The sequence below is a fragment of the Oryctolagus cuniculus genome, chromosome 17, assembly GCF_964237555.1.
Source record: "Oryctolagus cuniculus chromosome 17, mOryCun1.1, whole genome shotgun sequence".
In the NCBI taxonomy this organism is placed as follows: domain Eukaryota; kingdom Metazoa; phylum Chordata; class Mammalia; order Lagomorpha; family Leporidae; genus Oryctolagus; species Oryctolagus cuniculus.
The window spans coordinates 31,423,603-31,439,228 of record NC_091448.1 but is presented as its reverse complement, the minus strand read 5'-3'; the positions used below and the strand labels follow the sequence as shown (position 1 = coordinate 31,439,228).

General features: G+C 41.9%; 1 protein-coding gene across 4 annotated transcripts in view; it reads right to left on the bottom strand.

The window, feature by feature from the left end:
• The window catches only part of PCTP (phosphatidylcholine transfer protein), a 184,604-nt gene that overhangs the window by 23,240 nt on the left and 145,738 nt on the right, over positions 1-15,626 (bottom strand). Inside the window, exon 2 of one of the 4 annotated variants that reach the window (XM_070060912.1) lies at positions 3,465-3,651. The exons of 1 other annotated variant lie outside the window; for it this stretch is intronic. In XM_070060912.1, coding sequence (XP_069917013.1) covers positions 3,465-3,605 — 141 coding nt within the window. In that variant the 5' untranslated portion in view covers positions 3,606-3,651. Of the gene's footprint in view, positions 1-3,464; positions 3,655-15,626 lie in introns of those variants that run through there. 2 more of the 4 variants (XM_008271264.4, XM_002719280.5) reach the window with 2 other exon arrangements.

The following is a 15,626-nucleotide window of genomic DNA, read 5'->3' as shown; positions in this document are numbered from 1 at the left end:
GCATTGAGTTGATCAAAGTAGATTGGTTCATGCTAGGTACGAGTTATGAGGTCTTAGGTGGCTCACTTTTTATACCCTGATTCTTATTTCCATCAATAAATTAAGATAACAAGCCCATTGCTGCCTATCTGCCAGATATGTTTAAGGATAAATGAAAACTTATATGTGTAGCATTTTGGAAAAATTGTAGCACTGTGAAAAGGTAAGTTATTTCCATTTCAACATGGGGAGGAAAAGAGAAGAAAAGGAAATAGACTAGGCAGAGGAAGAAAAAAAGTCAAAGATGACAGCGTTGCAAAGAATGGCTTCGAGGAAACACTCCAAGTCTAAACTTTGTCGCTCAATAGAAAAAGGAAAATTAAAAATACAGCAAAATTTTGTATGTCAAAAGCACCCATTTGCTTAAGAACAGGATTCAGAATCATTTGTGTACTCAATATTTTATAATTTTAAAATGCTTTATTTGTTACATTTACAACTCTTTTGGGTGCCTCTGAACTCTTTTCAGTCTTTTCCAAATGTAACAATTTTGTTCCAGCATCATGTCAATCATGATCCCAACTTTGGTTTTTTTCCCCATCTTCCTTTCATGACCTATTGAATAAGAGCCCCAGCTCAGACTGGCCACTGCTGATGCTGAATGTGGGAGGCAATGTGTGGAGCAATCAGCTGCCACGTTGGTGCTGCACAGTGACAAGGAAAGCGCAGTCAGAGCCCTCAATGCTTATACCTTTATGACTAAGACCTTCAGGGGCACACTGCACCTGAGAGCCACAGCATTGCACTGGACCCACTGCAAACTCTCCATGTAGGGTTTTATGTGGACCAGTTAATTTAAATGAACTTAATCTTTCATTTGCTTCCATACAAGTAAAAAGATGATAATCATAGTTATTTATCAGAGGCTTGATGTGAGGATAGTAACTGCAAAACATGAGGGCAAGTGTTGCAGCCCATCAGGATAAGCTCCTGCTTAGCTCATGCACATCCCGTATCAGAGTGCTTGGTTCAAGTCCAATCCAGCTTCCTACTCATGCATCCTGGGAGGCAGCAGATAATGGTCCAAGTGCTTGGGCCGCAGCCACCCATGTGGGAGATACTGACTGACTTATAGGCTCCTGACTCCAGCCTAGCCTAGGCCTGACTATTGCAGGCATTGGGGAGTGAACACAAATGGAAGACACATGTCTCTCTCTCTCTCTCTCTCTCTCTCTCTCGGATGAAAATAAATAAATAAATGCTTTTAAAAATATCTGCAAATTTGGGTTATAAAAAGCATCCAATAAGTGCTACTTAATTCCATGCTTTTTATTATTAATTCTTCAATTAATAGGCCATTGAGGTGACAGCGATAATATCATAGGCTCTCTTTCAGATGCTTGATTGGGCTGCGATGTGTAGGAGAGAGGGGAGGAGAGAAGGGAAAGGCCAAGAGACTGGCTAAGCAATCACTGCAATTCTAGGTGACAGGTGCTGAGAGCCCAAGGCAGCAAAGGTAAAGGAAAGGGAAGGAAATGGGCCAGGTGTCAGATACACCTGAGCAACTGAATCCACAAAACTCAGCCAATGCCTTGGTGCGGCTGATAAGAAAAATGGAAGAGACAGAGAGAAGATAACATGTCCATTTGCAGAACCAAGGTGTCCAAGTTACACTGAGAAAGCACCTCTGCCTGGTCTGGATTGTCAGCTTCTTGTTCATCTCGTCACATCCAAAGACCCTGCTGCACAGCAGACATCCAGGGTATGTCGAGTGAGTGACTGCCACGCCTGTGTTTCCACAGGGCACTTGGGAGACACACATCCCTCTGGACGCATTTGAGAACAATTAGGAAAACTCCTGGAAGTTCTTCACATTCCCAAAAATTTTAGGTGAAAATACAAACAAGTGCACCACCAAAATGATAATTATTATTAGGAGATGAATGTCCCTGAAATGGCAGGGACCCAGTGTAGTTTTTATTGTGAATCAGATCAATGGTGCCTACCAAACATAACACCTTTGTACAAGGCAAATATGTAAAGCAAATATGACAGCTCCCCAACATCCAGTATTCGCTCTGCTCTGACAGAAAGGCCTGCCCTATTAATTCATAAGAATTCAAATTAGCAGGCCCCACTGTCCCTGTAATTGGTGGTGGTGGTGGGGGGTGTGTGAGTGGACGATCTTCAAAGCAAACACGTATGCATTTCTTCACCATCACCCCCATTGACTTAGAGCAGCATTGCTCAACCTCAGCAACAGTGTAATCTGCGAGAGGATAATGCTTCCTGGTGGGTGGCTGTCCTGGGTCCTGCAGAGTTGGAGGCAACTCTGAAACTTGCACACACATCTCAGAAACTGGATGTGAACCTCCTAACAACACGAGGCAGGGTTTTTCTTCCTGTGCAACAGATGAACAAATTCTAACTATCGAAAATGCACACCTGCTCTTTGAAAATACAAAAATACAGCACTTGATGAAAACCAAAATGCAATTGCTTTAAAAAGCAACCACGCGGACAACACGACCCATAAGACCACGAGTTCTCCAATCCTCCCTCTGCTACCACTTCTGCGGTGCCCCTTCCCAGAGCCACTTTCCCCCTAGGCATTTTTCTTCCATCAAGGAAACCTGAGGTTGAAACAGGTGAACCTTACGGGTTCTCCCTGCTGAAACACTACAACAATCGGCCTCTATGCCAGGAAACTTTGTTTCATTCTCATTACTTGTGGCTGACTGCTAACCCACTTCCCAATGACCAGCCTCCTGCGACAAGCCTGGGGCAACACTGCCTACCTGCTCGCCTACTCGGCTCTGCTCTGTAGGCCAAGCCCCCTGGGCGTGGGGGGGGGGGGGAGTTGCTTCACAGCCAGCTCCATTCCTCCTACACCTCGACTTACTCTTTCTGCCTGAACTTTCAGACCCAAGTTATTAAGAGCAATTTAGAAGGAAGAGGTGAAAGCGAAAGGAAGTACTAAAATGACTGAAGGTTACATAAGGTCCTTTCTTGGCAACACTCCCTCCCCTCCTACCCCACACTCCCCACTGCCCCCCCACCCCCAGCTACTCTGCATATCCAGCGCAGGGAAAGTTCTTTCCCACCTGTCTCCAGGCCCTAGGATACTGTCCCTCCCCCGCCCCCATACACCGCTGGCGCCCATTAGAGGGAGGGGATCTACGTCCCTTGCAGACATGTGCATGGCTAGAAATCAGCCCACACGCGTTTTAACCCTGTCATCAGCTTCTAATTGCTTCCCCAGCCGGGCTTGACCCGACACCGAACCCCATGACCTCGCAGCTTCCTAGGATCGTCCCGAGGCAAAGTCACTGCACTCTCTCGGGCAGGGCCCCAGGCGGAGCTCCTCCCGGTGCTGGAGAGGGCCTCGCGGCCGGACCGCTCTGCAGCTGCAGCCCCGCACGCTCGGCGAGGAGTCTGGCCCTGGCGCACCAGCCCCTGCGGTCCTCCAGCGGGCCAGCCGCTACCTGGTCCAACAGCCGGTAGATGCTGATGCCCAAGGTCTCCACCAGCAGCTGCCAGTCGGCCCCCGCCAGCGCCGGCTGCTGAAGCTCAGCGCAGGCCTCCCGGAATTGCTCCTCTGTGAAGCCACTCGCCGCCGGCTTCATCCTGCCGCAGCCTGGGCCGTTCCGCTTGGACTGCGGCGGCGACAGGCTTGGTGTGGGCTCGGGGGCGGGGCGATAGGGAGGTCCCCATGTGATTGGCAGGGAACAAGAGAGAAGGTGGGACTTACGTAGTATGAAAGTGGTCTAGGGGGCGGGGCCATGGGTGGGCCTTAAAGTGGGTGGAGCTGAACACAAGACAGGAGATGGAAAAAAGATATGTATCTAGAGAAACTTAGGACTTGATTTGGGAAAAAATAAAGAGAGGTTGGAGAAGTGGGGAGACTTCTACAGGGAAGGGGGAAAAGAAGAGGAAGACACTGATATCACCTTATCAGCATCCCCCCATTCTCCTCCCTCTCCCACCTCCCCCAAACTTTCATGGGGGTGTCTTCACCTCTCTGAAGAAAGGAGAAGGGAGGGATGGATAATTCAGAAATACTTGACAATCTCAGGGGTCAGGTGCTAGGACCGTATGTCAATGTAACTCCTGTTCTTTCATTCGTGCATTTAAAAACCATATTCAAAGAAGGGGTCCAGGGAATTCACCAAAAAGCCAGAGGGGGTCCATGGCACAGAAACGGTTAAGAAATTTATTGCATAACGGATCTATAAAGTTATTTCCCACCCTGGAGGGCAGGCAATGACCTGGCAGGCGTCCTGCTACCCACCCAGGATTTCTGTTGCTTGCATGATTTAGATGCCTGTGCAGATCAAAACTTTATGCAAATCAAAGATCCCTTTGTTCCTTATTTCCCACTAGCAGACCACACCTGACCCTGAATAAAGTAGGTAGTTTCAACATCTAAATGATGTAACAGCCACTGAGTGCCAATAAACTCTGGAAACCCATGATTCCTGATCTGTAAAATGGGTTAAAAATAATGCTACCAGTTACAGTTGAGAAGGTGGTTGGACATAGCATATGTTTGCACTGTGCCTATCAAAGTAAATGTTCCATACATAAAAATGTTCACTTTATTTACATTATGACATTGACCTATTTCCTTAGGTACTTCAGATAAAGTTGATGGCAAATTCTGTATTGATGCCAAGAAGGGAAGCAAGATTAAATTCGGCAAGTTGCTTAGATACAGTAGAGGTAAGTTATTGCTTTATTCAATTCAGTTCTGGTTCTGTGTTGTTTTATGGGAATGAAAGAAGGAAAGATTAGAAACATACATTTCTACTATTTTTTATAATGCCTTGTCTATTTAAAATAAAGTTCTTCATTGCTTAAAAAAAGCAATGGCATAAAAAACTATTGACTATGAAGTATTTTCGCCTGTCTTTAAGTAATCCATTATCAAGGTGTGCTTTAAGCAAGCGGTACTGTTTTCACTATGTAGCAAGATTAATGAAGACGTACATGAGAGCATAAACGGCATAATACAAGACATATGATATGTAGGTAAAACTAAAATTCTAATTATCATGCATCTTTTAAAAATCTATTACTCATAGAACTCAAGAGGAAAAAACACTATCCAGATGCCTTTGGATATGTTGATTTACACTCATGCTTATTCTACAACAATTAGTGAAAGGTAAAATGATGTCAGAAAATAGTTTTATTTTGTGTAGTCTCAAAGGTCTAGAAAGGGCTTAGAAAAGGGTTTAGAAAGCCTTTCTTGGGTATCTGTTTCCTTTGTGAGAAGATCTCACTGGAGGAACTTCAGGATTTGTGTCGGTGGAAACTCTTGACCTCAAGCACAGAACACCTGATTAGTTGGACATGAAGAAAGAATGCACCAGATCTGAGACAGAGGAGAGTGAAAGTCATGACCGAAGCGCCCCTCACCCCTCCATCTCACCTCCTGCCCCTGTTGCTCTGGGGAGGAATTTCCACTAAAGACATGCTTTTGGCCTCACCAGATGACTGAACTCCTCAGGAGATGCCGCTTTACATCTGAGTGCTGCGTTTAGGGGACAGGACTGTGGGCATGTGCGGAGCAATCCCTGGGGCTCCTTCTGGCCCTTGACTGCTTGTAGAAAACAGGCATCCTCATTTGTCTTAGGTTACAGAGGAAACTCAAGGGAGTGGCATCTGCTGCTAGAATCTAGGTAGGCAAAATGTTGCAATTCTCTTGTTGCCAAAGACTCAAGCCCTGTTCTCCAAATGGCTTTACTGTAATAAAGGTGAGATGCCAACTCACCCCTGACTTTAGCATCTATCTCTAAACTGATTCAGAAGGCAGATTTGGACCAAAGACCCTCCATAAAGTCTGGATCCTCTAAGAATTTCCTGAGCCACTCAAAAAAGCCAGAAAATTTCCATCCTCTAGACTATGGAACCCTTAAGGAAGCTCATGCTCTTCCTAGAGGCTTTGGTGAGAAGAAATATGAAGGTACTGAGAGAAACCAAACCCTAAGCCTATGCCAGAGATGGGATTCAGAGTTATATCACCTGCACTGTATGGAAGCCACAAGATAGATAACATAAAATCTGGTTCATGACCATTGAAATCCCTGGGATCTTGCAAAAATCAAAACCAGGGACATGGGGCTGGCGCTGTGGTACAGCGGGTGAAGCCGCCACCTGCAGTGCTGGCATCTCAAATAGGCGCAAGACCGAGATCTAGCTGCTTCACTTCCCATCCAGCTCTCTGCTATGGCCTGGGAAAGCAGTAGAAGATGGCTCAAGTCCTTGGGCCCCTGCATCCGCATGGGAGACCTGGAAGAAGCTCCTGGATCCTGGCTTCAGATCGGCACAGCTCTGGCTTTTGCGGCTATCTGGGGAGTGAGCAGCAGATGGAAGACTCTCTCTCTCTACTCTGCCTTTCAAATAAATAAACAAATCTTAAAAAAAAAAAAGCAAACAGGGACATTTTCACAATGAGGAAACATGGAATAACTATAGAGAAGATAGTACATACATGGACAAGGAAAAAATGAGTTACAAACACCCAAGGAAACAGTTCTCCAGAAGAGCACAAGCAGATATACAAGCAAAATAGTAAGATAGCCAGAAGCAAAGAACTACAAATAGCAGACCAATATGAAACTGATTTTTTAATATATAATTGAAATAAATATAAAAATACAAATAAATAAAAAAGTGCCAGAAAATAAAAGAACAGAACATTAAAGAAAAGATGAACGAATTTGAAAAAGAACCAACTAGTGTTTCAACAATTGGAAAATATTGTCATTACAATTAAAAACTTAAAACAGAGATAAATAGTGGCCTTGCCCCAGTTCAAGAAAGGCAAGGACATAAGAAGATGTCTATGAACCGCCGGCTCTGCAGCTCAATAGGCTAATCCTCCGCCTGCGGCGCCGGCACACCGGGTTCTAGTCCCGGTCAGGGCGCCGGATTCTGTCCTGGTTGCCCCTCTTCCAGGCCAGCTCTCTGCTGTGGCCTGGGAGTGCAGTGGAGGATGGCCCAGGTCCTTTGGCCCTGTACCCGCATGGGTACAGAAGCACCTGGCTCCTTGCTTCAGATCAGCGCTGTGCGCCAGCTGCTGTGGCCATTGGAGGGTGAACCAACGACAAAGGAAGACCTTTCTCTCTGTCTCTCTCTCTCTCACTGTCCACTCTGCCTGTCAAAAAAAAAAAAAATGTCTATGAGGAAATTTCCCAGAAAGTGTGGAGAGCATGAAAGAGCAATCCATGCAATGGAGTGACAGGAAGGATACACTTCTCCTTGGAGTTCCAAAAAGAGAGAACAAAGAAGTTTAGCAGATAGGGTGAGTGGAAGAAACTAAAAATAAATAAATAAATAAAATAAAAGGTGAGGGGAGTGCAGGTGTTTGATGCAGCAGTTAGAGACGCCACTTGAGATGTCTGCATCCCGTACTGGAGTGCCTGGGGTCCACTCTGTACAGCACTCCCAGTTCCAGCTCCCTGCTAATGTGCATTCTAGGAGCAGCTGGCAAAGCCTTAAGTACTTGAGTTCATGCCACCCAAGTGGGAAACCCCAACTGAGTTCTGGACACCTAGTTTTGGCCTGCCTCAGTTCTGGCTTTGCTAACATATGGGACATCTCTCTCTCTCTCTCTCTCTCTCTCTCTCTCTTCCTCTCCTCCCCCCCCTTTTCATATAAAAAGGAAATAAATAAAAATTAAGAAAAAGGCAAAGTTGAACTAAAACTCTAAACAGCAAAACTTAGAAAAGGGGAAGATAAGGTTAGAACTTTAAGAGGTAGATAATAAGTATGATTAATTTTAGTGTTAATTTAGTTTAACTACACATCTTAAAACTCAAGGGTATGAACTCTCAAAGTAATAAAACAAACTACCCAATAAAAATGGGCAAAAGATTTAAATAGTACTTCACCAAAGAACCGTTGGTAAATCACTAGTCATTAGAGTAACATAAACATAAATCACAATGAGGCACTACTGTGCACCTGTAAGAAGGGCTAAAATCATAATGATCAAAGCAAGTGTTGGCAAAGATGTAGAGTAACTAAAACTCTCAAACATTGCTGTTAGGAATGTCAATGGTATAAACACTTTGGAAAATGGTTTGACTACTTCCTAAAAGTGAACCATACTACACAATCCAGTCATTCTACTCCTAAATATTCGTTCAAGAGAGAAATAAAGCACTGTTCATATATAGACTTGCAAACAAATGTTATAGAAGCTTTACCTGTACTAGCCTCAAACTCACTCAATGGTTAAACTGATGAAACAAGCTATTATATTTCCATTAATGAAATACCAATATAGTTTTAAATGATGAAAATACATGTATGTGAATATGTGTGTGCATGTGTTGTGGCAGGTGGGAGTTATCTCTGTTGTTTAAAAGTTACTTATAGTTCTGATGTCTACAGAATGTGGTTTCTCTGTATCATTCTCTACTAAAAACCTTTTTGTTTAAAAGGCTGATTCTAGGTCTGGGGCTGGAAACTCCTAAGATAAATCAGAACATTTTGTGTTTGAGAGTAAGGAGATGCTCTCAGACTAGTGGAGAAATGTCAAAAAGTGATGAATGTTGGCTTGCTGCCTTTGCCACTGGCCAAATTCTGAGAAATTTGATATCAAAAAGAATAGTGACAGTAATGGATTATAAAGCACTAAATTAAAAAAGATAGCCATGTGTCCAGAGAGACACTAAAAAAAATGATGAAAGAAATAATTGGTGGCAGGGAGGAAAATACTTAAGAAAGTGAACTAATTCAGGTAGTAGGAATGGCAAAAATTAGAAAACCCCTTTTTTTCCACCTGCAGTGAAATAATCATTGATTGATTCAGGCATTGGTCATCAATGGGTGCTACAGTCAGTTGCAATCATCGAATGAAAGTTTGTTGACACTGAGCCTGTTCAGGTAAACTCAAAGTGTTGACATGGACTACTCATCTCTTACAGACAAAACGGTAGAACTTTATAATAGAGTCTGGTGGTTGTCACCTTCACTGTGAATGGTAGCATCACCAATAGTGGTAAAACTGACACTACAACCCTCCTGCAAGGAATTCACAATCTCATCCCAATGTTTTTGTCAAAATGCTTAACTTGTAACTAATCATCACAAATAGTGACCATATAGCCTTCAGGAAACAATGCAACAGGTTTACAATATCATCTAAACATTTTTACCAAAAATGTTTAACCTACAACTCATCATAAGACATTGAACAAAACCAGAAGACAGAAAATTTCTCAAGATAACTAGTCAACATTAAAAAAAAATCAGTATAAAAGAAAATGTTTTAAAAACTAAGATGAATAACAATCACATCCAATGCAAAATTATCAGTTGAGTCATGTATTAGGCAAAAATTATGAAAGGGAATTTCTGGGACAGTTGGGAATATTTGTATATGCACTGTTTTTTAGATGATATTGTAAAATATTGTTAATGGAAATTTAGGGAAAACCCAGCTATGTTTATTTTTGCAAAACATAACTGAAACATAATCATGCAGAAATGTGAAGGTGAAAGTATGGAAATATACACAAGAAAGCTGTGTGGCTCTATAAATATCAGACAGAATAGACTTCAAGGCAAGAAAAATTTAATGGACGTCTATGAGTTAATGATAAAAAGGACAATTCTTCTGGAATTCTGAATGCTTATATTAGTATTCATTTCACAACATCTTCTGAAATATGTAAGACAAAAACCAGTGGAACAGTTTAATGTTGTTTTCTAGGAAACAGACTAATCAAGCAAAATAATAACTGATCAAGATATGAGAGGCCAGGTCACATAATTCCTATGCTTGATCCATGGGGCACATAGAGCACACCATTAGGGATCAGGTGAAGAGAACATACATATTATTTAAATTCTCATAAAACATTAAAATTGACAACCTTGAGAGTCACAAATTATGCTTTCAACAAATAGGAAAGAATCAGTATTATTATTTGATGGCAATGTAAGTAACATGAAACAGGTGAACAACTAAAAATAGCCAGTTCCTACACCTGATATATTTGAAAACTAAATAATAATGACAACAAATACACACGCATTCCAGAAGCTTAGCAAACAATTCCCTGTACTAAATTCCCTTCTGCTTAGATACCTGGAGAGTATTTATATTCTGCACTGACCCCTGGCAAACACTGTATTCAAGGAGTAAGATATTTAGTATTCTAAATATGACCATTTCTATCAATTCAAACTATAAATCCAACTAGATTTAATTAAAAATCGATAAAGGGTCTTCCAAGAACTTGATGCATTGATTCTAAATGTCTTAGGAATGACCAAGGATCAAGAAATTTCAAAAAGCAGGAAAGAAATTTTTCAAAGTAGGGGAAAAAAAGATAAAACATGTTGTATTATGCATTAGGATTCACCATAAAGAAAAGGGCATGGTGTTGATTCAGGATTAGGATCAATAATAGTAAAACAATGAGAAAGATTTCTGTTCAGAAACAGATCCATGTATGTATTGAGACATAGTATGTGACAGAGGCTGGGCAAGTGAGAAAACTGTATTGGAACAATTGGCTACCCTTACTTTGACAATAAGATTCTTAGAGCATACACAAATATAAATTATAGATGTGTAAAAGTACTAACCATGTAAGGCAAATTGGTGAAATTTTCAGATAATATTGGAGTAAGTGCTTATGACCTAAGAATTTAAAAAACCTTAAAGATATGAAATAACACAAGTCATAAAAGAGAAGATTATTTTGGCAATTAAAAAAAAAAAAACAAGTGTTCCCACTGAAGTATACATCATACATAAATCAAAATCCAACACCTAGATTGCCAACAAAGGTACAATGTTGACAATACATATAAAACTGCTAGAAATTGATCAGAAAAATCCAAATAACACAATTTAAAACTTGCACTTTGAAAAACCAAAATGGTAAATTATCAATGAAAAGTTGTTCTATTGCCATACAAACTAGAGATATGCAAAAAACACATTTTATTTACATAAAATTGACATAAACTATAAAGGCTGACATTAGGTATTGCTGAATATACAGGGGAAATGAAAGCTCTGATTAAAATGTACAGAGTAGTTTGAAAAACAAGTTGACAAAACCTATCAAATCTGAGGAGACAAATATTACCTGACCCAATAGTTCTGCCTCTGAGTATACCTGGAAGACTTGATCACACTGCATAAAAATGCACATTATTTTCATGGCAAACAAACAAACAAACTGGAAATAAACTAAGTATGCAACAACTGCAGAATACAAATTAATTGTGTTATATTCATTCCATGGCTTTTGAAACTGTAAAAGCATCTACTTGTATATATCATGGTTAATTATTGAAAACTTTCATGAAGAAAGCAAATTGCAGAAGGATGTACAGAGCAAGATTCTTAACGGTGATTATGAATATACATATGCCCCTAGATTTTAAAGTGTAGCTGGGAAGAATTCACATGAAATTCATATATTTGTAACATTTTATTCTCTTTAAAGATAATGAAATAAATAAGATTCCTGTTACTGTATCTGCTGGGTGGTAGTTTCATGAATGCTCTGTTATTCTCTGTACTTCTAAGCACATTTGATATATGCATAATCTAAGCAAATAAATAAGCGATTCTAACAAATGTATACTACAACTGGCATTAAAAATACCCGAAGGTGGCATAGTGGGTCAAGCTGCCATCTGTGATGTGGTCATTCCATATGGACCCCAGTTCATGTCCTGGCTGCTTTACTTCCTATCCACCTCTCTGCTAATGGCCTGGGAAAAGCAACAGAAGATGGTCCAAGTGTTTGGGCCCCTGACACCCGTATGGGAAACCTGGATGAAACTTCTGGCCTGGTTTTGGTCCGGCCCAGTGCTCACCATTGCACTCAACTGGGGAGTGAATGAGCAGATGGAAAATCTCTCTCTCTCTCCCTCTCTCTCTCTCTCTCTATATATATATATACACACACACACACACATATATATATATAACTCTTTCAAAATAAATAAATCTTTAAAAAAATAGCAGAAGAAAAACACTATCTTAGAATGTTATTAAAAATGAATGAATAAATGAATATTCACAAACATTTAGCTTTGTACAGGGAACACACATGTTGTGACTGATCAATGCTTATTACTTTTTTAGTTAGGGTATCAGTGGTTATTTGTTCTTACTAATAAAAGTTCTTGTGTACCAAGCAAATAAGAAGTGAATTAAATATATCTTATGCTAGAGAAAACCCGTGGTATCCAGGGTAACAATCAGAACTTCTCACTTTCTCCACAGAATTTCTTCATAATACAGAGCTAATTCGGTGTGTGGATTGCCAAGATAGAGATGAGGTCAAGAGATCTGTGTTCTGGTCACTTCAAGGACCAGGCAAGTCTCTTTAATTTGTTTAATCCGCTTACTCAGTATTATAAAAATACTACTACCTATATTAAGACTTTGCTAAGAGACAATTAAGCAGACAACACAAATAAAACAGTCTGTAAAGAGAAAGTGAGAACTTAACAGTAGGGATTTCTAAACTCTGTTGCAGTCAATTTTAATGTTTTTATTGCCCATCCAAATCAGTTTAGTTCTATTCTATTCAACTTGTGCTATTGAATGTTTTTGTTTTCTCCAATTAGAAGACCCATGAATATTTACTTGCCTCTGTCATGTCAATGAAGAAATCCAAGAGGGTGAACACACTGCTGCTGGCTTCCAAAGCTTATAAAGTAACTTGTAAGACTGTTAATAAGGGGCTGGCACCTGTAGCGCTGGCATCCCATATGGGCACTGGTTCAAGTCCCAGCTGCTCCACTTCTGATCCAGCTCTCTGCTATGGCCTGGGAAAGCAGTAGAAGATGGCTCAAGTCCTTGGGCCCCTGCACCCACATGGGAGACCTGGAAGAAGCTCCTGGTTCCTGGCTTTGGATCGGCACAGCTCCAGCCATTGCAGCCAACTGGGGAGTAAACCAGCAGATGGAAGACCTCTCTCTCTCTCTTTCTCTCTTTCTCTCTCTCTCTCTCTGTCTGCCTCTCCTGCTCTCTGAATGTAACTCTGACTTTCAAATAAATAAGTAAATCTTAAAAAAAAAGACTGTTAATACAAGTTTAAGTGTGCCAAGTACTCATGGTGAACCAGAAACTGTGTTACTGTTTCAGTTTAATCTCTCCAACATGAGTCTGAAATCTGTTCTATTCTCATCTGTAGCTTTTACGTGACCAAACTGAGGCTTACAGTAGTGAAGTCACCTGACCAAGGTCAGGTGGGTAGGACAAGCACAGAGCCAGGATTTGAAATCAGCTCTGTTTGAATCTAGATCCAACTTTCTCATCTTGAGATCACCTATGATGGTGTAGGATTTATAGACATGAAGCAGTGAACACAATTTCTGTTTTTTTTTTAAAAAATTATTTATTTGAAAGGCAGAGTTACAGACTCTATGGGGCGCGGGTGGGAGGGGGAAGGAGGGGGGGAGAGAGAGAGAGATCTTCCGCCCACTGGTTTACTCCCCAGATGCTCACAATGGCCAGAGCGGGGCTAGGCTGAAGCCAGAAGCCAGAAGCCAGGAGCTTCATCTGGGTCTGATATGTGGGTACAGGGGCCCAAGCACTTGGGCCATCCTCACTGCTTTCCCAGGCACAGTAGCAGGGAGATGGGTTGGAAGTACAGCACCCAGGACTAGAACCAGTGCCCATATGGGATGTTGACACTACAGGTGGCAACTTTACCTGCTACACCACAATTTCTAACCCAATTATATTTTTAAAGATCTTAAATCTTAAAAAAAAAAAAAACTTTTCATGAACCATTGTGGCCAGAAAACTATATACTTTATACTGGAAACTATATACTGGAAGAAGATTTAGATTTCATCTTTAACTCACTCTCTTATTTACTCATATACCCAGTTATACATGAATAAAAAAGAAAACAAGTGAGTACATGAACAGATAGAATAAATTACAGGCAGTATCTCAATGGTCCTTCAGTATGAAATTTAATGGCTTTGGGGCTGGCATTGTGGTGTAGAGGGCTAAGCCACTGCCTGTGGTGCTGGCATCCCATCTGGGCTCCAGTTTGAGACTCTGTGGCTCCACTTCTGATCCAGCTCCCCACTATTGCATCTGAGAAAGCAGCAAGGATGGTCCAAGTGCTTAGGCCCCTGCACCCACGTGGAGACCCAGAGGAAGCTCCTGGCTCCCAGCTTCAGCCAGAGTTCTGGCTGTGTTCCTCTGGGAAGGTAGACAATGCCCTGGGTGGCTTTAGTAGACTATCTGGGTCAGTTCCATGCAGGAAAAGAACCCATTAATGTTCCTTCTACTTGCTCTCTCCCTGAGGCTGTGTGTCCCTGGGCACAAGTCAGATTGGTTTGGAAGCTGGACGATCAATTCCTCGCTTCCTTCAAATCCCGTATCTGCTTTATCACATTATCAGCAATTTCTGCCATGTTCGCTGCCCACAACTGAATTTGTTCACCTCTTCCTATCTGCATGCCCACTGTTACTGTTCCTCTGACGTCTCAGGGACCTCTGACCATCCCTGCTGAAGTCCACGCCCCACACACAGAGACAGGGAGAGCTGAATTAAGATGTTAAGGAGATCACACAACTCCCTTCCTGACAACCTTTGGAGAGCTTCACACGGCATTAAATACAATTCTAACTCCTCACCCGGGTCCACAAAGTCCTGTGTCCTATAACCAGCTCCTGCTTGCATCTCCTTCCTTATCTTCCACTCTGGACCCTGACGTGGACACTGTAGTTGCTGTTCTGGAGCTTCCGGGCATGCCCAGGGTTTCCACATGTTGCCCATGGGGTGCTCCCTGCCTCACTTGCTCTCCCTGGGTGCTCCCTGCCTCACTTGCTCTCCCTGGGTGCTCCCTGCCTCACCTGCTCTCCCTATGCTCTTCACTTACTCGTGCTCTTCAGGCACCAGCTGGAGTGTTCCTGCCGTGGACCCTGCAACCCTAGCACCTTTCTCCTCTCATCTTTCACTGTTTCAGCTTCTTCTTTGGTGCCCTGTATAGCAACTGTCTCCACTTGTGATTGGATCCAGACTCCGGCAGGGGCGGGAGGAAAATGATAAAAGACTAAACACATAACTGCTCATGGCTTTCTAGAACTGCTCTCTGATTGTCCTTAGTGGAGCATATATCAATTATTTCTCTTCCTCTTGTTATCACATGGGCTAGAACAGTGCTTCTCAGAATATCGGAGAAGATGCCCCTGGCACCAGGGTAGGACACAGGGTAATCACCAGGTAGAGCCCCAGACTCCTTCCCCTAGCTCCAAAGATAGTGCTAGATGGTTGTGGGTCTCTATATTGAAGTTCTGCAGCAAAGGGTTCTACTACTAAAAACAAACTTGAAAATCATTGAGCTGGGACATCTGGAACAGTGAGTGGCATCATAGAATTCCTGTCTTTCAATAAATGATCATTTATGGAAAGCTTAATGTGTGCCAGGGACTGTGCTCAGTTTTCTGAGTACATTATCTTCTTAGAAACAGTCAACTCTATGAATTATGTATCATGTTTCCATTTAAAAGGCAGCTTAAGAGGACTGAAATGTCCATAGACACACAGAAAGTAAACATTACCAACAGAATTCAAATCCAGATCTTTCTTATCCTCCCCACTTCTCATAACTACTAACCTATATAAGAGCACATA